The following is a 23510-nucleotide window of genomic DNA, read 5'->3' as shown; positions in this document are numbered from 1 at the left end:
AGTAATTTCTTTTTAAATTTTATTGACTTCTTCTGTCCTCTGGTAAGCAGTAGCTGCTGTACAGGTTAAAATATGTATTCTTAACTTACCACACTCTGCCATGAATTAGTATTAAAACATCTCAATATAATGTACTATCCTTACTAAAGTATGCTCTACTTGTCCCCCTTTGATCTACAGCTTCCATACATTTAATTCTGCTTTTTTGTAAAACCCACAAGACATCATAATTATTTCTGCTTTAAAGGTTAATTATCCTTTAAAGAAAAGCTAAATAAGTTGAAATACGTATCTTTTTATAATTTCCAGTGTTTTTTATTTCTTTGTGTAGATTTGATTTTATGTCTGGTGTCATTTCTTTAAGGCCGAAGTACTTCCTTTACAAAAATGCTGGGAATTCTCTTAGCATATATTTTTCTGGAAAAGTCTTTATTTCACCATTATTGGATAAGGATATTTTCACTGCATATAAAATTCTAGTTGACAGCTTTTTTCTCTCAGCATATTAAAGGTGTGGTCAAAGTTGTCTTCTGGATTTCATAGTTTCTTTTTTTTTTTTTTTTTTTTTTTTTTTTTTTTTTAGTTTTTATTTATTTATTTGACAGAGAGATCACAAGTAGGCAGAGGCAGGTGGGGGGTGGGGAGAAGCAGGCTCCCCACTGAGCAGAGAGCCCAATATGGGGCTCAATCCCAGGACCCTGAGCTCATGACCCGAGCTGAAGACAGAGGCTTAACCCACTGAGCCACCCAGGCACACCTGGATTTCATAGTTTCTAATGAGAATTCTTACCTTCATTCTTCTGTGCATAAGGTACCATCATTTCTCAGGCTGCTTTTAAGGTTTTTCCTTTATCACTGGTTTTCAACAATTTGATAACAATGTGTCCAAATGCGGGTGTTTTTGCATTTGTTCTGCGTGGATTTTTAAATTTATTATTATTATTGAATCTGTCAGTTAATATTTTTCATCAAATTTGGGACATTTTTAGTCGTTATCCTTCAAATAATTATTCTTGTCTGACTTCGCTCTTCTCTCATTCTGTAACACCATTTGAATGTTAGATCACAGGTCACCAAGACTGTTTGATTGTTTCAGTTTGTTTTTTTTTTTTTAAGAGACTTTATTCTTTAGGACAGTATTAAGTTTATAAAAAATTGAGCAGATAGTCCAGAGAGTTTTCATATACCTGCTGCCCTCTCACAGTTGTCCCTATTATTAACACATTGCATTAATATGGTAATAAATACCATTAGAAAACTGTGTATAGGTGTGAAAATATATGTATAACTTTCCTTCTCTCCAGTTTCTCTATATGCTTTATTCCTCTGATAGCTGCTTTTCTGTGCTATAACTAGAGGATAAGATAATAAGGTTTGATCACCTTACAAATTTAATATAGATTTCACTGTTGATGTTTTCCGTAGTAGAAATGTTACATAAACATACATAGAAGAGTATGTTCCATTAATGCTAATATAGCTTATCTTTTTTTATATGTTTGTTCTTTAAAAGTATTTGATTTTCTTTTTTACTCATAATTACCTAAAATATGTACATGTACATACGTGCTTCTTATGACAGATTTATCGGGCTTTAACTCTCAGAAATTGTATTATTTTTGAGCCATTGGCATCACTTGCCAAATTCAGGTTTTCTTTTTATCCTTTCCAGGCCCAGCTTCAAAGGGAAAAAGAACAAGATCATAGGAAGCTGCAAGCAAAACTTGAAAAGCTTGATGTCTTAGAAAAAGAATGTTTTAAACTTACAACCACTCAGAAAACTGCTGAGGTAAGCTTCCACTTATTTCTTTGAAGTGATGATGCCAGGAATAAATCTTTAGTGTTAAATAAGTGTTAAGCCCTATATGTGAATATACAGTAAATCTGATTTATAAAACTTCTTTAACAGCTCTTAGTAATCCACATATGAATTTCTGCCTGTGGAGATAAAAATTTAATCTATTCTGTCATGGCATGAATGAGCTTGCCTTTTGATGTAAAATTGTAATTTTGGCTTCTTTTGAAATGGCAGAACATTTTCATTTGTCAGATAATTTGCCTAAAGGGTCTTGAAAAGATCGTCTTTCACTGCTTGCAGTTAAATCTATCCTCGATCCCCCCTGAAATGCCCTCTCCTATTTTAACCTACATTTTATACATATCATAGAACTTTCTCCAGGTCCTGCTTCTGCTATGAAGCCTTCCTTGAAATCTCCAACATAAAGGGAGCTCTCCCTTTGAAATGTAACTGTCCTCAAATTCTGAACCATACAATGGGTATAAGATGAAGTACTTATATGTGTAAGTGTATACATGGTCTGAGTCAAATTATACTCATTGTTTTGTTGTTTATTTCAGGTATGCTACTATTGTTTCCTTAAGTACAGTATAAGCTCTCAAGCAACAAGGAACATATCTTACGTTTCGTTTTGTTTTTTTTTATCTTTTTTAATTGAGGTAAAATTGACATAGAGCATTATATTAGTTTCAGATGTACAACATAATGATTTGGTATTTATATTTTTTTATATTTGTATATTTTACAAAATGATCATCCCAGTAAGTCTAGTTAATATCCATCACCATATGTTGTTACACAATTTTTTTTAAGTTTTTATTTAAATTCCAATTAGAGGGGGCACCTGGGTGGCTCAGTTGATTGAGTGTCCAACTCTTGGTTTCAGCTCAGGTCATGACCTCAGGGTCATGTGATCGAGTCCCATATTGGGCTCTGGCATTCAGTGGGGAGTCAGCTTGGAATTCTCTGTCTCTTTCTCCACCTCTCCCCCTGATCCCACACTCTCTCTCTTTCTCTTTCAAGTACATAAATAAATCTTTGAAAAAAATTCCAGTTAACATACAGTGTAACATTAGTTTCAGGTGTATAATAGAGTGAATCAGCAGTTCTGTGCATCACCTGGTGCTCATCACAACCAATGTAGTCCTTAATCCCCATCATCTATTTAACTCATCCCCCCACCCACCACCCTTATGGTAACCATCAGTTTGTTCTCTATAGTTAAGAGTCCATTTCTTTTTTTTTTTTCCTTTATTAAAGATTTTTATTTACTTATTTGACACAGAGCGAGAGAGATCAAAAGTAGGCAGAGAGACAGGCAGAGAGAGAGGCAGAGAGAGAGGGGAGGCAGGCTTCCCGCCAAGCAGAGAGCCCGATGTGGGACTCGATCCCAGGACCTTTAGATCATGACCTGAGCTGAACGCAGAGGCTTAACCCACTGAGCCACCCAGGCACCCGCTAAGGGTCTGCTTCTTGATACGTCTCTCTTTGTCCCTTTTTTCCCCTTTGCTCATTTGTCTCTTAAATTCCAAATGTGAGTGAAATCTTGTGGTATTTGTGTTGCTCTGACTTACTTATTTTGCTTAGCATTATACTCTCTAGTGAAATTTCAGCTCTTTCTGCCTTCAAAGTAAGGTTGGAGGTCACCTATCTACTTTTCTGTCTTGCAAAAATCATTGCCAACTTTTCTCACGTTACCTTGTGATGTATTTTTCCTTTGGTATTTAAAACTTTCTTATTCCATCCATGTCATTGTAAATGGCAAGATTTCATTCCTTTTTTTGGCTGAGTTATGGTTCATTGAAAAAATATATATTTATATATGGCAATATATACACACATCCTTTTTTTTTTTTTAAGATTTTACTTATTTATTTGGCAGAGATCACAAGTAGGCAGAGAGGCAGGCAGAGAGAGAGGAGGAACCTTTCAAGACAAAGCATCTGAAGTAAATAGAGCTCGCTGCTGAGCAGAGAGCCCGATGTGGGGCTTGATCCGAGGACCCCGGGATCATGACCCGAGCCGAAGGCAGAGGCTTTAACCCACTGAGCCACCCAGGCGCCCTTATACACACATCTTCTTTATCCCTTCATCAGTTGGTGGACACTTGAGCTACTTCCATAGTTTGGCTATTGTAGATAATGCTGCTATCAACATCAGGGTGCATGTATCCCTTTGAATTAGTATTTTTGTATCCTTTGGGTAAATACCTAGTAGTGTGATTGCTGGATCGTAGGGTACCTCTATTTTTGACTTTGAAGAACTTCTATACTGATTTCCACAGTGATTGCACCAGTTTGCATTCCCACTAACAGTGCACAGGGGGTCCCCTTTCTCACCATCCCATCCTTGCCTATACCTGTTGTTTCTTATGTTGTTGATCTTAGCCATTTTGACAGGTGTGAGGTGATGGCTCATTGTAGTTTTGATTTCTATATCCCTGATCAGTGATGTTGAGTATCTTTTCATGTGTCTGTTGGCCATCAGAATGTCTTCTTCAGAAAGATGTCTATGTCTTCTATCCATGTCTTGGGGGTGTTGAGTTTTGTAAGTTCTTTATATTATTTTGGTTACTAACCCTTTATCAGATATATCATTTGGAAAAATCTTCTCCCATTTAGTTTTATTGATTGTTTCCTTCACTGTGCAGAAACTTTTTAGTTTGATGTAGTCCGTATCTTATATTTCTATGTCTTCCTATCCCTTCCCTCCGTCAATAGCTGCACCCTTAATAATATGCACACAGTAGACATTTCTCGTGATTTGTCTATGTTTTGAATGAAACATTGAGACCCAAGACTATGATCATTTGAACTTTAAGACATTTAATACCCCCAAAACTTCATTATAGTTTTGTTGCTAGAAATTAATAATGTCTTTGCATGTACATTCTTTGCTTTTCCTTTATTCTTCTTATATGTAATAGCAGGTAAAGAAGCATAGGAAGAAAGCCAAGAAAAATCATAGTATCTTTTGACATTTCTTTTTCTGACTTTCTGCTTTAATTTGCTCAACTACTAAGAATCAAGACTTGAAGACTCTATGTGGAAAAAGAACAAAGGCTATTTGGCTCTAGTTTTTATATGAGAATCTAATTTTTTGTTCTTTTGCAGGACAAGATTAAACATTTAGAGGAAAAACTTAAGGAAGAAGAACATCAGCGTAAGCTGTTTCAAGACAAAGCATCTGAAGTAAATAGAGCATTATATCATTTATCACAATAAACCACATATGTTTCATTATACTTTGTTTTTATTATCTGTAGACTATATTTTAGACTATAATTTTGCTTTCTAGCTTGTTAGTTTTGTCTCTTTTTGCTATAATAATGAGATTATCAGTAACTCAACCATACTTGGATGCACTGCCAAAAGAAGTCTTGTAGTCTTTTGAAATTCTGACACATACACACAGAGATATGAATGTATATATACATAAATATATATATGATAATACCTGATATAGATTGTTTTCAATTTGATTGATATATATGTGTTAATGCATTATTTTATAAGCAGAAAATGATTACAGTTGCCAATAGACTTAGTAGCTTTCACATACAAAAAATAGTATTTGGGTTTTTCTTTTTTCTTTCCTTTTCTGTCCTTTCTTTTCTTTTTAAGATTTTATTGATTTGTTTCAGAGAGAGAGAGTGACCATGAGAGGGAGGAGGGTCAGAGGGAGAAGCAGACTCCCGGCTGAGCAGGGAGCCTGATGTGGGACTGGATCCCATGACTCTGGGATCATGACCTGAGCCGAAGGTAGATGCTTAATCAACCTAGCCACCTGGGGTTTTCTTTTTTTCCTCAAAAAGCACTTAAAAAAAAAAAAAAAAGGTATTGTTTACTTATTTTAGAGTGAGAGCACATGAGTTGCAAAAGGGGACAGAGACAGTCTTAAGCAGGCTCAGCGCTGAGCACAGAGCCTACATGGTGCTTGATTTCATGACCTAAGCCAGGTAGGTGCTCAACCAGCTGAGCCACCCAGGCACCCCAAGCATTTTGTCTTCATAAACTGAGACTTGATTTCTTATTATAATGTTTTTGGAGAAGTTTGTTAAAAATCAGTCATATAAAGCTTTTTCTTTAATATTGTAGCTCCAAACTGGACTTGAAATCAACAGAATTTTAATGTCTTCAGTATCAAATCCAAAACACTCTAAGGAAAAGAAGAAGTCTTTGAAGGTATGCAGATACTTCATTCTTATTTGCTAATGCTTATTTACTTTTTAAACATTTATACCTATCCATTTCCAAAAAGAATTTGAAGAGATTTATAATAAAACACATGGAATAGTGCTTTGAAATGTGAATAAAAATTGATTGAGTGGTTTTAGGTTTGAGGATAGAAAATTCCATAAAATATAGTTAAAGAAAGTGTCAGCAGTTGAGCACAAAACCTAGGTTGGTTGGTTGGTTGTTTTTTAAGATTGTATTTGTTTATTTGTCAGAGAGAGAGAGCACAAGCATGGGAAGTAGCAGACAGAGCAGGCAGAGGGAGAAGCAGGCTCCTGCTGAGCAGGGAGTCCAAAGTGGGACTTGATCCCAGGACTGTGGGATCATGACCTAAGCCGAAAGAAGATGCTTAATTAACAAAACCATGCAGGTGCCCCAGGCAAAACCTAGTTTTGAGTTTACTTGACAACCAAAGCAAAAAAGACCATGTGACAGTAGGTATATTTGTGAAACAACAGTAAGCATTCCAATTTTTCTAGAAAGATGGACGTTTTCCTAGTACTAAACTATTTTTTTCGATTTGTGCAACTTTATTGATAGAAAAATAAATTTAAGTTACTAGCAGAGCTATTAGTTGATCACTGATCCATTGACAACTTTTATCATTTGCTCAGTGCTATATTAAACAGTGTATTAGAAGGTAGATTAACTATGAGCTCCAAGCCTCCTAATAATTTAAATTAAATGAAAATTAAAAAAAATATTTGAGACTCTGTTTTGGAATGCAAAGAGTATTTGACTTCCAATTTCCATTCTCTGTAGAATAAGAACATATCATTCCATTATTAACCTGCATAAAATACATCATAGTTTCTGTTCTGTTGATGCTATAAATTAATACCAATTCTCCAGTCATAGCAGTTATGAGCATAAAGTATATCATGTAACCCAAATCTCTCTTGGTGGAAGGCTAAAGAATGGATGCTTAAATTACGTTGCTTGCTCTCCTGTGACAACTGAGCATCCATCTCCACCCCACCTCCCATGATTTCTTCAGCATGTTAGAGCAGGGAGGAATGGTTTTCATCTCATAACCAAGTTAGAGTGAAGACACCAGCCAAATAATACACATGTTCCATTTTTTAAAAAATTCTGAATCTTGGGGGTAGCAGGTGTCTCAGTCAGTTGAGTGTCACCTGATTTCATCTCAGATCATGATCTCAGGGTCGTGGAATGGAGTCACGTGTCAGGTTCAGTGCTTGGTGCAATCTGCTTGAGATTCTCTCCCTCTCCCTCTGCACAACTCCCCCATTCCCACCCCCCCAATAAATAAATAAATAATCTTTTTTTTTTTTTTTAAATTCTGAATCTTGGGCAACTCTTCTTTTATAAATACCTTGTAGTTTTTAAAAGCAGTTAATGTCTAAAGCTGGAAGAACTCAAGTCTTTGTCAGATGAGCGTGTGAATGAATGGAGGGAAATAAACAAAAAATAAGTCTGACAAGGATAAACTGGATAAGAAAATCAAAAAAGGAACAGTAGTTTAAATTTTATTCCAGCTATAATGCAGGTTATTCTGACCTTATGGTAGCATCACATGACCTACTTCTGAGTCCGTTTCCAAGATACTCTGTTGTACTTATCTCTGTTTTATAGAACCAAGCAATCTCTGGGACTAGGGGGTCACGTAACAGTGAACAAATAGATGAAAGAATTTTAGAAATAGTTAAAGCAGCACATCACTGTGATCTTAGAACATTGAGACCAATAGCTACCATTACTGTTAATATCAGGTTGATAAATTCTTGTTGCACATGCAAACTTAGGTGGTTTGAAGGAGTAGACTACAGGAAAACGAACTGTCAAAAAGAATACACCAGCTTGATAAGGGCTGTCATTAAGTTCCATGATTGTGGCTTGCTAATGAAAGGTATCATCCCCAGCAGACCTGCAGAATATTATGCTAGAGGGTTATGGACCGAATCACTAAGTTCCGTATTAATCCACTTCAGTGTCATAACCAGCGCCTTTCGTCTGGCTCCTCACTGTCTCAGTGTGTGCTCAAAGGCTGCATGGGGAAGGATCGTCTCTTCATCTCACACCAGCTCTGCCAGACACAGGCACAGAGGGACCAAGGCCTCCCTCAAGCTGCCCCTAGTACTAAACTCTTATAGAAATGTATTCTGCAATATTTTATAAAAGAGGCACCAAACGGCACAAAAGATGATAACAACACATTAGATCCTAGAAGCAGCTTTTTATAACTTAAGGTCCCCAGACCATATCTGTTAGAATAACAGTAATATTTATCTATCAGTTCAGATCTTGGAAACACAGAAACCCCTTAGATCAGAAAAGTAGTGATTATACACAGGTGGAAACTTAAATACTATCAATAAATACATTGAAAAATCAGTGACAACTACTCTGCAGATCCAAATAAATCCAAATCTAAGCAGATCTTGAAGAATTCATAAGTGACATTGTTCTTAACACTGAGAAGAAAAAAGATACTTATATATCTTGCTACTTCTTCTGATAAAGAATGAAGATATTTACGTACTCATTTGGTCTAGCTCATCCTGCATTGCTGTCAGTGAGTAAGCTGTGGTACATCCATAACACGAAATACTACACTGAAATAAAAGGCATGTGTTGGTATTTGCTGGATCCGGTTGAAGGAGATTTGGATTCATTTCAGCTTTTGACTATCACAAATAAAGCTGTTATAATCATTTGTGTGTAGGTTTTTGTATGAACATTGATTTTCATTTTCTGGGTTAAATGTCCAAGAGAGTAATTGCAGAATCATCATATATACTTACCATATAAGCACATATTTAGTTTTATAAGAAACTGTCAAATTATTTTTGAAAGTTTATAGTATTTTGTATTCCAACAAACCATGCGTGAGCGATCTGGCTTCTCCACATCTTTGCCAGCATTTGGTATTGGCACTGTTCTTTATTTTGGCCATTCTGATGGGTATATAGCCATGTTTCATTGCAACCTGCATTTTCCTAATGGCTAATGATGTCGCAGATCTTTTTGTGTGTTTATTGGCCTCTCTGTGACCTCTTCAGTGAAATGCCTATCCATATTTTTTGCTTATATTCTAATCAGATTGTTTCCTGTTGAACTTTGAGACTTCATTATATCATAAATGTCTTTTAAAACAATTTTTGTTTACTTTTTTGTCAATATTTAGAAAACTAAATGTTTAAAGGGAGGACCACCTCAGCAAACTTACTCAAAGTTTGGATCACTGCCTATTGTGACTGAGAAGGTGAGAAGGGAAAAATGAAGGTACTTGTTCAGACCCACTCCTGCTTTGTTGTGAGTGCTATTTAAATGCCATGAGTCATTTGAAGCTGTTCTTAGCTATTTCTTTTCCCCTAAAGTCTGCCAGTGCGAGCTGTTCTGTGAATTCAAGTATGCAAAGCCTCCTGCAATTGATGCAACATTATGGGCCACATATCTGTCAGAAACTTCCTGAAGTTACTGAGCCTCCATGTTTCTACAAGCCTCTTAGAACAACTTCCCAGGGTAAAGCTGAACCTTCTGATTCAAAAATTTCCATTTCTATTGGTGACAGTTTATCTGAACTTTTGATGGCAATGCAGGATGAGCTGGACCAAATGAGTATGTAAGTATTTCTATTCTTTATCAGAACTAGCAAGATATATAGCTATTTTTTTCTTCTCAGTCTTAAGAATAATTCCACTTATGAATTCTTAAAGGCCTTGCTTTAGATTTGGATTTATTTGGATCTGCAGAGTAGTTGTCACTGATTTTTCACAGTATTTACTGATAGTATTTAAGTTTCCACCTGTGTATAGTTACGACTTTTCTGATCTAAGGAGTTTGTGTTGCCAAGATCTGACCTGTTAGAAAAATACTACTGTCATTCTAACAGATACAGTCTGGTGACCTTCAATTATAACCCACAAGTGCTTTTATAAGAAAGATTCTCCTTTTGTTTTTTATAATCTTTTTAATTAAGTGAGATTTCATTAGACAAGTAGGAAAGCAATTCCTTGTTTTAAACTCTGGCTGGTCTGCATTATAAGTTTTGAAGCATCCATAGTAAATAAGATTCTGAGTGGGATACATATTTTAGGCCCCTACTTTAAATATATATTCAACAAGAATTCCAGGAAATACGAGATTTGGGTAGCTAACTCGTTGAACTAAGATGTCTGTAGAAGATACAGCTGGTTCTCTTGACAGCATTCCTTTAAGTGGGCTATCACCAAATCTAGAGATTTCTTGGGCAAATATTTTTATAGCTGCAGTTCTTCCCAGACACCCTATATTAAGAATTCCAAAGTTGGAACTAAAGAGAGTCCTTTAATGCTTTTAGCTAAGGACATCAGAATATTTTATTACATTTAGCTATGAACATCAAGAATTCAGACTTTATTTTAAGGTTCTTTAAGACCCTAAGTCTAAGATATTTCTAAATTTATCTAATCTCAAATCATAAGAGCCTTTTATATTTACCATAGATTATTAGATAACTCTATGTAAAAAGACTGTCTCTGAAAATTAATATTTAATGGACAAAAATTTATGATTGAACAGAATACTGTTTAATTATATCAAAGACATATAGTATAAGTCATAACAGTGCTTGATATTTGCTTTTCTTTCATAGGGAGCATGAAGAACTACTGAATCAAATGAAGGACACTGAAAGTCATTCGGTCTGTGAAGACATTGAATGTGAACTAGAGCATTTAGTCAAGAAAATGGAAATTAAAGAAGAACAGATTTCCAAACTGTTGAAGCATCAAGACAATGTAAGAAGGCTTTAGTAAAAGATTTTAATAAAAAGATACATCATGAAGGACATGGGGAGATGGAGAGGAGAAGGGAGTTGGGGGAAATTAGAGGGGGAGAGGAACCATGAGAGACTATGGACTCTGAAAAACAATCTGAGGGTTTTAAAGGTGCGGGGCGGGGTGGGGGGGGAGTTGGGTGAGTCTACTGCTGGGTATTAAGGAGGGCACATACTGCATGGAGCACTGGGTGTGGTACATAAACAATGAATTCTGGTACACTGAAAAGAAATTTAAAAAATAAAAAATTATTTTAAAAAAAAGATACATCTGGAGTCAGTGTTCTATTTCGGTATGATCCTTCAAATTTAAAGTCTGTATGTGTAGCTTAGTAAAAAGATGGCAGGAATCCCACAGGCCTCTTACAGAGCCATCTATTCCATTGGAATAACATTGCCTCCCACTTAACGCTCCAAGATAACGTAAAGTTAAGAGGAACAAGAAAGTTTAGTTATGTGTTCAAAAATGGCCTTGGGAAAATTGTGAGGAAGACTGTTTGCTTTGCAGCCCTCCAGGTTACCCTTTTAACCATTCTTTCCCTTTATCTCTCCTATCCCTAATGCCTTAATGAAGCCCTTTATGTTGACAGGTCTCTACTTCAGTACCATAGATAAACCTGGCTCCTCAAGCAGTACTCTAATGCTAAAACCACTATTTCTGCTTTCCCAGATCAAATTATGCTGTGTTCCATTCCCTGGGGACCTGTGCTTAGCCAGCTACAGTGTGATGTTAAGGGGTTCTCTCTCCTTGCACGTGAATTCTTAATAACTAAGATATATAACAGTTTTAATATTTTAACAGAAGAATCATGGAATATTGTAATCATAGAATATGGAATATTATAATCATGGAATATTCTATTTTATCCCAAGACAATGATTCCATAGGTTGGAATTCTAGCACTGTTAAGCTGTTGGAGCAGAAGGCAGAGGGAGTCTTTCCAGGAACCTTCAAACCACATCATGTAGCTTATCTGCCTATAGAATAATCAGCATTCATATAAGTTGGTGGTATATTAAGCTTACAAGAAAGCCCTCCTCACTTTTATAGAAAAGTAATAAAGGATTCAGAATTTTACTGCCTTTTTTCTCCTATGACCAATAAAGAGAAAAAGAGGAAATGAGACTTTTGAAGCAAATATTTCCACTTTACTGGCTTTTAAGGCTCTACTAAAGTAAATTTTTTTGTGTGATTGTGTTAGGGTGAAGATTAACTTAAACACTTTCTTAGAATTGCATAGGAGAAATTTGAAGAGAGTAGAAAAATAACCATATTTTTAATGCACATTAATTATATTTTGAAAGATATTATTTATGTTCTATTACAGCCGTAGCAGTATAAGTTTTCAAGCATTTTATCATGATAAATTTTAATCTCTGCAATTAAAATGGCCTTGGGCAAATACCAGGTTCTTAGCCAATGTGTGGATCAGCTCTAGAAAATTAGGCCTATGCATGAGTGAAACAGACTAAGTAATGGACTAGGCTTGGCAGAAATGAGTTTTGGCAAGTTGATAGGTTTTATTTTGTTTAATTCTGTCTACCCAACTGTTACCAAATACTACTGAATGAAACTTTTTTTTTTTTTTTTTTTGCACTGGCATTCAGTAGTACTTTAAATTCAGGAATTTATATATAACACATTTGACTCTGTAAATTCAATTCTAATTCCTAGTACCAGATCTTTGCTTTGCTTAATACCACCTGAAAGGTCCTTTTTCTCTCGTCTCTATTCTCCAGTTTTACTCATTTTATATCCCTTACAAATCTTCCTGTCCGCTTTTCTGAGTTCTTGATTTTCTCAGCCCACATTGATCTTATCCTACTTTAGTCTTCTCAAATAAACACTTTTTGTCCTACTCAGAGTTATCCCAGCCTAAATTATTTTCTAGTTGTTGTATATATGCTTTTCTTTCAGTGATAAGAGCAATAAACTTTTTGAGAGCAAGGATTGTTTTACTCATGATATTTTTACCTAACGAGTCCAGTGTTAGGCATATAACAGGTATTCAATAAATAAAGATCTAATGAAATTTTTAAATTTCATGTAATCTTTATAACATCAATCCACCTATTTTAGGGTATATTTTTAATATCTTTTTTTACTAAACTGTTAGATTTTTTTTTTTTCTTTGCAGGTCCGTAAACTGCAGCAAAAAGTTCAAAACTCAAAGATGAGTGAAGCTTCAGGGATTCAGCGAGAAGAGAACAACCTTAAAGGATCAAAGCCCATAAAAAACAGTCCCAGAAAATGTTTGCTAACTAACTCTCTTCAGAAGAACAACAACTTTCATCCAGTACAAGTCCATAATCTTCAAATGAAATTGAGAAGAGATGATATCATGTGGGAACAGTAACACAATAGTAAAACTGTCACCTTAAATGAACTCTGTCAGTGACATCTTGAATTGTCTAGAGTGGTTTTAATTTAATATACCTTTAAAATTTTGAATTATGTTTCTAGTCCCTATAAAGTGTCAAGTTGTAGTATTTTTTAAATTAATGCTTAATGACCTTCTACGAGTCACAGATAATAAATGGCTGTGCTTTTTTTCTCTTACTGACTGAAATACCTAATCTGTCCATGTTTTAGACACATTGTTCACTTTGCAGATTTCTTAAACTAAGTCGAAGAATTTGTACTGGATTAGTGATATTTAAAATTGAGTTAAATTTTGAGATAAAAGTACCATTCCACTTTTTCATTTAGTAGGCCTGTAACCTTAAGAACCAATGTAAAATGAACACAATAATGAAAGTCTTTTACTTTTCGCAATGCTTCCTCCCTATCTTACTTTAGAGCTGTGAAATACTTTTCTTTTTTGGAAATATAAGAGCTCTGTAAAGAGGCCTTTAGCCCAAGTTTTTAATGTGACAATTACAAATACAAACTCGTGGTTACTTTATTTTTAGATTACAGTAACTCGAGTACAGAAGCGTTTTTCTGTAGTTCCTGTTCTCTTTTACAAATCCAGGGCTGCTTTTTAAAACCAGTGACTCACCTTATTCCTTTATATCTAAAACTTTTGATGCATTTTAGTCTTTGCATTGTATATAATCATCAGTATAAATTAAGAATATGAATTCCAGTACCCACTTTTATAACAAAGTATAGGAAAAGTAAATTGGACATTTTATTACCTATCCAATAAAAAAAACTCAGAGGAATATGATACATTTTTAAAATATTTTAAAATCAGTGATGTCCTAAGTGATTTCTTTGTATATGAATGCTTTATAATAAATTTACACTTGTTGACCTATCTTTTTAGAAACTTATGGAAACTAGTATGCTCTTTAGAACTTTTTTGGTTTTTCACTGAAATCCTTTGGGGCAACTAGAGAATTGAAGTCCTCAGCTGAAGTAGAAATAGAAGACTGACAGAAAAGGCGTAATAGAAGGGAGGAACTCAGAAGCTCGGGTAGCAGTTTAAGAGATGGTGACTCCAAAAGGACAGAGTTGGAGGTACATTTTATCTACAGCTGGGGGAATAATCAAGCTATAGGTATGAAAGAATTTTCAGGGCAAGATCTGGAGGAGCTAGGAAAAGCAATTATGTTAAAGACAATCCTCCCAGGAAAATCCCTAACAGAATGTAGAAGAAAGGGGGTAATTATGGAATTTCTGGTGAGGGAAGAGGAAAACTCTGATTCATTCTCATTGAGAGAAGAGGTGTTATGTAAGAGGACCTTTCCAGACCCGAAGTGGGGAAATAACTGAAAATGGATGAATACGTGGAATTATCCTTGAAAGTAAATTATGACAGAGATGAGAGATTCTCTCTGGCTGAAGTACTGCATGTGTCCTTCACCCACTCTTATTCCCTCTCCCTCTACAGCTTCTTCAACCCCAGAGATGTTGCTTCATCTAAATTCATTTTCATCACTTTATCTACTTTTCAACTTTGCCTTTCCTCCTCAAGAATGTGAGTGCTATCGTTTCAACTTAGGGGAAACCTCACTAGACCATAATGCAGCCGGATACCCTTCTGTGCCTTTGTTCTCTATGCATTTAGGAAGGTGGTTGGCTCTACTTAGCTTATCAGTAGTGAAGTCATTACTTGCAAAAAATGTATTGCTAAAACAAAAACAGAGTCATTTTAGGAATGCTTGAATATTTCAGTTAAGAACTGAAGAGTTTTCTTGGAAAATCGGTGTTGTGTAGGAGAAAAACCGTAAGACTTCAGAATTAGGAGACTCGGGTCTAGATTTTGACTCTAGGCTTTTAATAGCTTGGACAATCAAGTAAATTTGGAGGCTCCATTTCTTATTTGTTAAGTAGGGATTATATTGTTAACCTACCTCACAGGACTGTTGCGAGGAGTAAATGAAATAACACGTCAAAGCCCCCGGCAGAAGGGTTGGTGCTGAGTAAAAATTCAATAAATATTAAATCTGACTGCCCTCCCCGACCAAAAGTGGTCAGAGAACCTGAGTTTGCATGGCTTAAAGCCTGAAAGCAGGAAGCGAAATGTATTCTTCGTAAAAGTGGAAATATTCTAATTACTTGGATTTGGTTTTTTGGATTGTTGTTTCGTTTGTTTTTTTTTGCTTTTTTGGTTTTTTTGCCTGTGTGTCTGGGAGGAGGTTATTTTGGCTTATTCCCTGGCTCAGGTTTCTAGTGAGGTGGGGGAAGAATACGGTCTTACCATGGTGCAGAAGAAATACACAATCCCACACAGCCACTTGGTTTGGAGACTGGGTTGTTGGGTAACAGCTATTATGGAGAGACACTAAAAAATTGTCTCTTGTTGCTCCATCACAGCTACTGAACTAAAAACATGTCCGGCTTGCAGACGGCTGCTTGCCAGAGCCCTTGACTCCTCAGGGGGTGGAGCGAGTGATTTCCTTCCTGGACAGGGGCAATCTGTGGTCAGTGTTCCCGAGTTACTGTAGCAACCCCGCAGCTGTGCTCTGCCTAGCAGAAACTCTGTAGGATACCATTGATTTTGCTCACTTCAGTGAAAAACAGGTTTGTTTGTTTTTTATTTAATCAGAAATGGAAAAAAAAAAATGAAGTTGGAACTTTCTAGGCAGGACCGGTCTCAGATTTGATGAAACTGTGAAACTAAGAAGTTTGAGTGTTTAACCTCGCAGGTATTGTGAGTACTCTAATCGTAGAAACAGCAGTTGGAATCTTGAATTAACTGTACCTGTGTGGGTCGTTGGTAACCTAGTCCATTTTTATTAGGTTGTGTAGCTGAGGATAGGAGGGTTGGAGGGAAATGTTCGGTTTTCAGCAGAGCAAGATTAAAGGAGATCTTAAAACAGTGAGCTTTAGCAAGTGGTGATAGTGTACTGAAAAGTTTTTGAGATTTTTAGAGTCATTTTCCTCTAAAACTTCAATTTGAACTCTAAAGGAGTAGTCTTAATCTGTGATAAGACATCAAAAAATTACATTAAAATTTGACTTGCAGTGTGGTGAGACTCAAACTAAGGGGAAAAGTCTGGTTCGTTACGCACAATGAAAGGAGTGCTCACTATGGCCAAAAATGTGCCAGCTGCTATTGTTGGTGTAGAGTAAATAGTGAAACTCCTAATGGGGTTTCCTGGAACTCTATTCAGCTGTAACTAAAGCTGTATGTACTGAGAACATTTAATTGTATGTGAAGTTTAGATAAGTTCAAGCTGACTCCCAGAATGTATAACAAGACAAACCTCTCTATGGAATAATAGCATCTGTGAGGGGAAAAACAAAACAAAACAAACAAACAAAAAATACTCCATATGGGTGCCATGGCACCTTTTGATTAAAATGAAATGAGGATAAATAAAAGTAAAATTGACTGCCATCGATGTAAAACTAGATTTATTTCTTGGTGATTAAACAGACCTTGCCAAAGCTTCAGCCTTTTTCTTCATAATCTATAAACTTATGTTCATGTAACTTTTCTCCTTTAATTCCTTTTTTATGTTTTGTTAAAGAAGGAGAATTAATCATAACAAAATTGTAAAGTTTAAAGTTTTATAATATTGTCTAGGGCAGAGTTTGTTTTTATTGTATTTGTGAATTAGTCATTTAAAGAATAAAGTGGATTTTTTGTTTCCCTGGTGGGATTTTTGGGAATGTTCTGCTTGTTCATACAGAGTCCCTGAATTCTCATTTGGTACTAGATCCTACTAGGTGCCATAGGCAATTATTAGAATTACAATTAGCACACACCTCCCAATTTATTTTTTATTATATACAAATGGTCCACTGGGTACCTGTGTGCATTAACAATTTCAGCAGAACATAACAGAGAAGCAAATTGATCTCTTGTTACTTTATACTCTGAGGCAGTTCTGTGACAATCCAAGTTCAGCGGTCTACCATATTAATGACCCGTTCGGCACTCTACAGTGTTAGGAGACTGGACCCAGTGTGGTTAGAGAAGGGATGTTAGGAATTAAGAATTATCTGTCAAAAAAAAAAAAAGATAAAAAGTTCTGATTATCTTTTAAATAAGGGTAAAGTTGTCCTTCTTACTCTCTGCCTAGGTTTCTCCGCTGTAGATACTGCTTATCTATCCTTCCCCCATTCTCCAGGTCTCAATGCACTGCTTCCTCATGGAAGTCCTCTCTAAGTCTCCCCTTCATACTCCTCTCCCATCTCCCAGATCTGGCTTCACTGCCACTTCTAGGTATTTCTCCTATCTTTGCACCTCGAACACTTTCTTGTTATCACTTGTTTGTCTTTCCCATAGACTGAAAGTTCCCTAAAGGCAAGATCCTTTCTTGCTTGTTACTGTAGCCCCGCACCCACATAATACTTGCCTGTAAGTAGTAGCCTTCTCAGTAAATATTTAATAATGACATGTCATGAAATTGTGTTAACCGCCTTTGGTGATCTCATCTGAGTAAGCATATTGGGTCATGTACAGCTGCTTTAGGCACCAGTTCAATTGTGCTACTGTTGGATCTTTCAAGGATATGTGACCAAATTTTACATAATTCCTGGTTAAAATATGCCAGTATTTTATTGTTTGTTTGTTTGGGGGTAAAGAAAAAAGGCAGTCAGGATGATGCTTTCTTTGATTTTATGATGCCAAGAGGAAGAGGTTAGAGAGCCAAGGTAGTTCTTTATTTGTATATTGGTATGACAGACTTGTTCAGTCAGCAAGTATTTCCTGATCTCTAATCAAGTCTTTGTTGATCTCCAAGATACTGTGCTAGATGGGAGATTCAAAGCCAAATTATGCATGGATTCTCTCTTCAAGTTGCCCATAGCCTGATAAGAGGAAACAAATATAACAGAAGGAAGAGAACAGTAGGTGACATAGAGGTATAATGACCATTCCAGAGAAGATGCTTAAATATTTGGCTACTAAATTTTTGTTCATCATCTGTTGATAGGTAAAGTTGAACCTATTTGTATTTCTTCATTCTCTTTCTTGATATATATAGCTTTCATTTGCTTTTTCACCTGGTGGCAGTATTGGTCTAGGATTCTTAATTCTTATGGATTCTTAATTCTTATTAATTGACGATACCAGTTCGCTTAGCATGAATTTCAAACAAGTGTTGTCCACATAACCATGTATCAAATTATGAGTAGAAAAAATGGGTATGAAACACCTAAGTAAAATGGGAAGAATAGTAGAGAATGAAGAGGGTAGAAAAAAAAAAGCAATAATGACTTAGACTAAAACAGAAAAATAATATTTTACAGAAAAGTTGTATTCTAGAGACCAATTATTGGCCTGTACAGAATTATGCAAATGATCACCACTCACTTTTCTTATGAACTTAAGCCACTCGATTTCCTCACTCTTCAGCGTCCTCATAGGTTGCACTAAGTCAGTGTTTCTCAAACTGCAGGTCATATCCTATTAATGGATTGTGAAATCCATTTAATGGGTCTCTATGAACAATTTTCAAATACTAGCATAGCACTGAAAATACACAGAGAAGGTAGTGTTTTTGTGAAACTCTGTGAATACTGGATTATAATTTAAAACGTAGTCCTAAATGTTATTTAAGGAAGAAAAAGTTGGCTCATAATAAATATTCAGACAGAATGAATTTGAAAGACGTGGGGGAAAGAGAGAGAACCAGTTTAAAATAGGAATACTCCCGGGATGCCTGGGTGGCTCAGTCGTTAAGCGGCTGCCTTCGACTCAGGTCATGATCCCAGCATCCTTGCTCAGCAGGGAGCCTGCTTCTCCCTCTGCCTTCGCCTGCCACTCTGTCTGCCTGTGCTCACTCTCTCTGACAAATAAATAAATAAAATCTTAAAAAAAAAAAAAATCAATTCAGTCACCTCTGTAATGTCCCTTTAAAATAAAATAAAATAAAATAGGAATACTCCCCAATCCCATATATGGCTTGTGACAACCCATTGCTTATCCTGGTAATGCTACAAATCTGTTTTATATATTTTACAGATAGAAGTCCCATTTTAATACCATTACATTTCCTGGTCTATAGAATACTCTTTTCAAACACTGAGCAACCTGTATTAGAGAACTTTCACTTCTCTAATGTGGGCACAAATAAGTGTATTCAACATGAATCCCTTAACGCATGACCTCATTATTCCTCATCCATTGTTGCTGTCTAGTCACTGCCTCTGTGTAGAATCTAACCAAGTATGGGTCTATGGTTAGGAAACAAATTTGTTCTGTTTTAAGACAGTTTTACAATTAATAAAGATAGGAGATTTGTGAGAAAAAGAAACTGTGCATGTCCTGAATCTGAAATGAGCAAAGATTTATCCTTGACAAACCTGAGCATCAACATTCAACACAAAGAAAAAATTAAAAATCTGATATATTACCAATGTGGCACTTTTTAAAAATCATGTCATTTTACTGAGCATTAGACCTGATAGAATAATTTTAAATGAGTGAGCAGATGGAATAGATAATAAATATCTTACCTGAAAAATAGCTTCATTAAATAAAGTACTACTCAGGGGTTACATTTCTGTGACTTCTGATATCCTCCTCAATGTATTTCTTGGTAGCCATATCAGCTCTGAATTATGGTCAGAACAAAGGAAGAAGTGCCGGAGGGAAGTAAACATTGGAACTGTGTTCATTACAATGGGACTCTACCTACTTGGCAAAAGTTTATTCACTACAAATTACTCAAGTTGCTTAAACAAAGAGATCTTAGTCTTTAGGAAAGGAGGATGGTCAGGTGAACAGGCCCTCTAGTCAGAGCTAAAATAATAAACTTTTGACCTAATTTTACATAGCCAGATGAAGTAAATTTTAGGATAACTTCAGAAAAACGCTGGAAGGGATTTTTTGGTTAGTGTTCTTTAAAGTTAAATGGACATTGACTTGTATGGTATTTCTTAGAAAAATCTATTACTGAACTGGTACAGAATGTGAATCATTTCTTGTCTGAAGTAAAAGATTGATGTTTATAGGGCAGCTGTCCAGAATCATCTTGCTGAACTAGAAAGTATTTCACTTCTCTTCACTGTAGGTCCTTTTAACTTTACAAATGTGTTATTTAAAACATAAATCATATTGGTACACTGGAAGCCCATTTTAAATGAAATTGAAAAACACTCCTGAGGATTCCATGGAATATTTATGGTTTTATAGTTTATAATTTCTAGCAAAAGAAAAATTTTTAATACCTTAAAAATATTTTCAGAAATAGCCAAATCTAAAATATGTAATGCCTATGAGAGAACAGTGCTAATATCTTAACTATTGAATGCTTGAACACAACATAAAAAGGATTATCTTCTGCTTTCCCAAAAATAAACTACAAATTTGAAGCTAAGAAATTCAGTACCAGAGTTAAAAGAAATTATTTCCAAGTTCAGAATTGCTTTTAATCTCTAAAGTAACAGGTATTTTAAAAACTTATTCTATGATTTTATGTATATAACTTCTCTGTTCGATAAACTTGGAAGAATTTGTATCTGTTATCTTATACCTTGATTCTCTCTGGTATGATTTAAATGCTAGGCTCCTACGCCACATTTTCAGATAGGGTATTTTCTTTTTGTTCATTTACAGTATAGGTCTCAAGTAGATGGAGGGCTGTGTGACTTTGATATTTGGGTAGGATAGTTGCCTGTCATTTCAAAATTCTCAGAGCCACTTCAGAACATTCCTAGGAATGTTCCGCACAAAATAGCATTTCTCTTAACCAATCTACTAAAATGCTGTTGAGTCAAGCTACCATCTACTGAAATAAAACTTAAACTACTTAGAGACCAAAGCATTTAGAAAAGAGTTTATATGCAAAGAAAATCTGCAAAGGAATCAAGCTTTAGAAAGACAGCCTTAATTAAAAGTATGATATACATTTAAAGGAAAAAAGCAACCTACAAACTTATCAAGGTCACCGAGTTTGCATTTAATCTCTTCATATCCAAAAAGGTCATCACATATCTTCAGACATCAACGTTTCCAAAATCGGGGCTATAGTTGTTTTCATTAGAAAATAACTTACAGGAAAGACTCAAGAGTTCATTTATTTGAGAGTACCAGACGGGGTTAACTTGTTTGCTGATGTTACTTTATCTCAGGGTTTCAAAGTGTGTTTGCAGGGAATCCCCAAGATCACCTTTGTATTCAGTGATTCACTAACAGGACACTCAGAACTTAGAAAAGCTGTTATATTCACAGTTAAGGTTTATTAGAGCAAAAGGATACAGACTTAAAAAAGCAACTGAAAAAGGGACACAAGGCCAAGTCCAGGAAACACCAGGCAGGAGCTGCCAGTTGTCCTCTTCCCGTGAAGTCATGCAGACAGCACTTCATTCTCCTGGCAATGATGTGTGATGATACGCTTGCTGTACCGCCAAGCAGGGAAGCTCCTCCGAGCCTGTGTGTCCAGGTTTTTCCCTGTGGGCTGATCACACAAGTGCACAGCTGACTGCCCAAATGGCTGACCTTCAGTCTCCAGCCCCTCTGCGGAACAAGCTGATACTGTATGGCCCAAGGCCATGGTGGATCATAAGTCACATTGTCACCATAGACTACCTGGTCAGGCCTCAGGCCCTTAGGTAAACAAAAACATTATCAGACAGGATATTCCAAGGGTGGAGAGGTCATCACTTAGGAGCTGAGTAAAGACCAAACCTTTCTTTGGAATGTGAAAGGTTTGCACAACTTGAGCAGTCTGTGTTGACCCCTTACTGTATAGTGTTACTTCGTTTTGTTTTCTGACTCTGGAATGTGATGCGCATTGCTTACCCATCTGGTTAGATGTAAATCTTGCCTCCAGATTTCCTTTTAAGCCCGGCTTTGACTGCACAAATTTGCCTAGTGATTTTATGGTGCAGTTTTATTACTTTGATGGTTTATTTGGTCAGTTTTATTATATGAATGTGATAAAGGGTGATGCTTAAGCACAGAGACCTCTTTATAATCTGTTTAGTGAAACTAAACAGAGCATGTGATACTAAAACTTAGGGGTTAACTTTCAAGGCTTTGTAAAGACTTTAAGGTTGACATTGGTTTATGTTTAAGATATTGCGCTTAGGCTCATATACCAAGATCGGGAACCAAGAGCCATTCAGTTCACCTCAGTCAAGTTACTTGGACCTTGTTGCTTAGCAATGGGCTTGCCATACCTAATTTAATTAGATTTAAGGCATAGCCACAGACTCAAAAGCAATTTTTAAATTACTGTTTGATAGGAAGGAGAATAAGATCTTTATTGAACTTACTCAAAATAGCTACATGGCTGTCAAAAGTCAAGGAAACTTAATAAAGGCATTTTGTGTAATATTTAACCATTTTTACTATTTTGTGGTACACATTTATGTCATTTTCTCCAGTATCAATATTTTTATGTTTTCTTGACAATATATTACTTATAAATTATATCAAGAATTTTCAAAGAATTTTTTTTCTGGAATTCCAAAGGGTCAGTTGGAACATACCATTGAAAGAATGTTTATACCAGTTTATGTAGTGTAGCCAATAGATAGTTCAAAATAAAGAAGATGTCCATTAGAAATAAAGCATTAACCATAATTAACTCATTTCATCCTAGGTAATTATTTCTTGTTTTTCTGATTTCGGGTGGAGCACTCTTTCACAAAGTCATTTGCTTCTGGATTTAAAGAATCCTAGAAATCCTGACTCTTATCTTTTGGTAGGCTGACAGGTATCTTTTTGTCATGCTGACATCAGTTTATACTGAAAAATCTGTTATCCATGAGCCTACGCCCTATAGAGTCAACAATTATGAGTGTGGTAAAAGTCTTTACTGAGGCTTTCATTCTTCTCATGTTTCTTCCAGAAGATTCAGTTTTTGCTCTGTAGCTTATCATGGGGACTTCAGGCAAATGTAAGAAAAAAGCAGAAAGTATCTGTGGATGATAAGACACAATGGCTTAGGTTAATGTGTAAAGGCCTAACAATACTAGAATAGTGGGGGGTGGAATTGTTTTTTTTCTGAAGTAACACATAATCCCTTTGCAAGATTTTAGTCAATGATTATACTGAGAGGAAAAATACTTTATAGACAGAGTAGGCATTAAATTTCATTTAATTAATGTCATAAGATATTTTAGGATTGTCACCTACAAACAATTTTTTTTTAATCAATTTTTAAAAAACAGTTACTGTACCAATCTTTGTATATGGATAGGTGTATGCTTCTGTCCAACCTGAACGTTAGACAGTTGGTAAAAATATCTTTATATTTATAGTAATACATTTTCCTTAAACGTAATTAACTTGGGTTAAACTCCTCTTACTCTTGTATAAGTTTTTTTCATATTTAGGAGGGGATA

General features: G+C 35.6%; 2 protein-coding genes and 1 pseudogene across 12 annotated transcripts in view; 2 read left to right on the top strand and 1 right to left on the bottom strand.

Annotated features, from left to right (window-relative positions):
- CEP57L1 (centrosomal protein 57 like 1) overlaps positions 1–18410 on the top strand; it is a 72939-nt gene extending 54529 nt beyond the window's left edge. For 8 of the 11 annotated variants that reach the window (XM_032338863.1, XM_032338865.1, XM_032338870.1 and 5 more), the window contains 7 exons: positions 1673–1789; positions 4912–4989; positions 5896–5982; positions 9182–9259; positions 9375–9619; positions 10631–10775; positions 12952–14177. In XM_032338863.1, the coding sequence (XP_032194754.1) occupies positions 1673–1789; positions 4912–4989; positions 5896–5982; positions 9182–9259; positions 9375–9619; positions 10631–10775; positions 12952–13170 (969 nt within the window). In that variant the 3' untranslated portion in view covers positions 13171–14177. Of the gene's footprint in view, positions 1–1672; positions 1790–4911; positions 4990–5895; positions 5983–9181; positions 9260–9374; positions 9620–10630; positions 10791–12951 lie in introns of those variants that run through there. The other 3 variants (XM_032338862.1, XM_032338871.1, XM_032338872.1) reach the window with 3 other exon arrangements.
- Positions 7576–8119, bottom strand: LOC116588136 (annotated as a pseudogene).
- Positions 15698–23510, top strand: part of LOC116588132 — a 183753-nt gene continuing 175940 nt past the window's right edge. Inside the window, exon 1 of the mRNA XM_032338859.1 lies at positions 15698–15785. The gene's annotated coding sequence lies outside the window, so the exon portion shown is untranslated. The remainder of the gene's footprint in view (positions 15786–23510) is intronic.

This window comes from Mustela erminea, chromosome 4 (genome assembly GCF_009829155.1).
Source record: "Mustela erminea isolate mMusErm1 chromosome 4, mMusErm1.Pri, whole genome shotgun sequence".
Lineage (NCBI taxonomy): Eukaryota > Metazoa > Chordata > Mammalia > Carnivora > Mustelidae > Mustela > Mustela erminea.
Note: the sequence above shows the minus strand (reverse complement) of the source record. Positions and strands in the feature narration are given on the sequence as shown.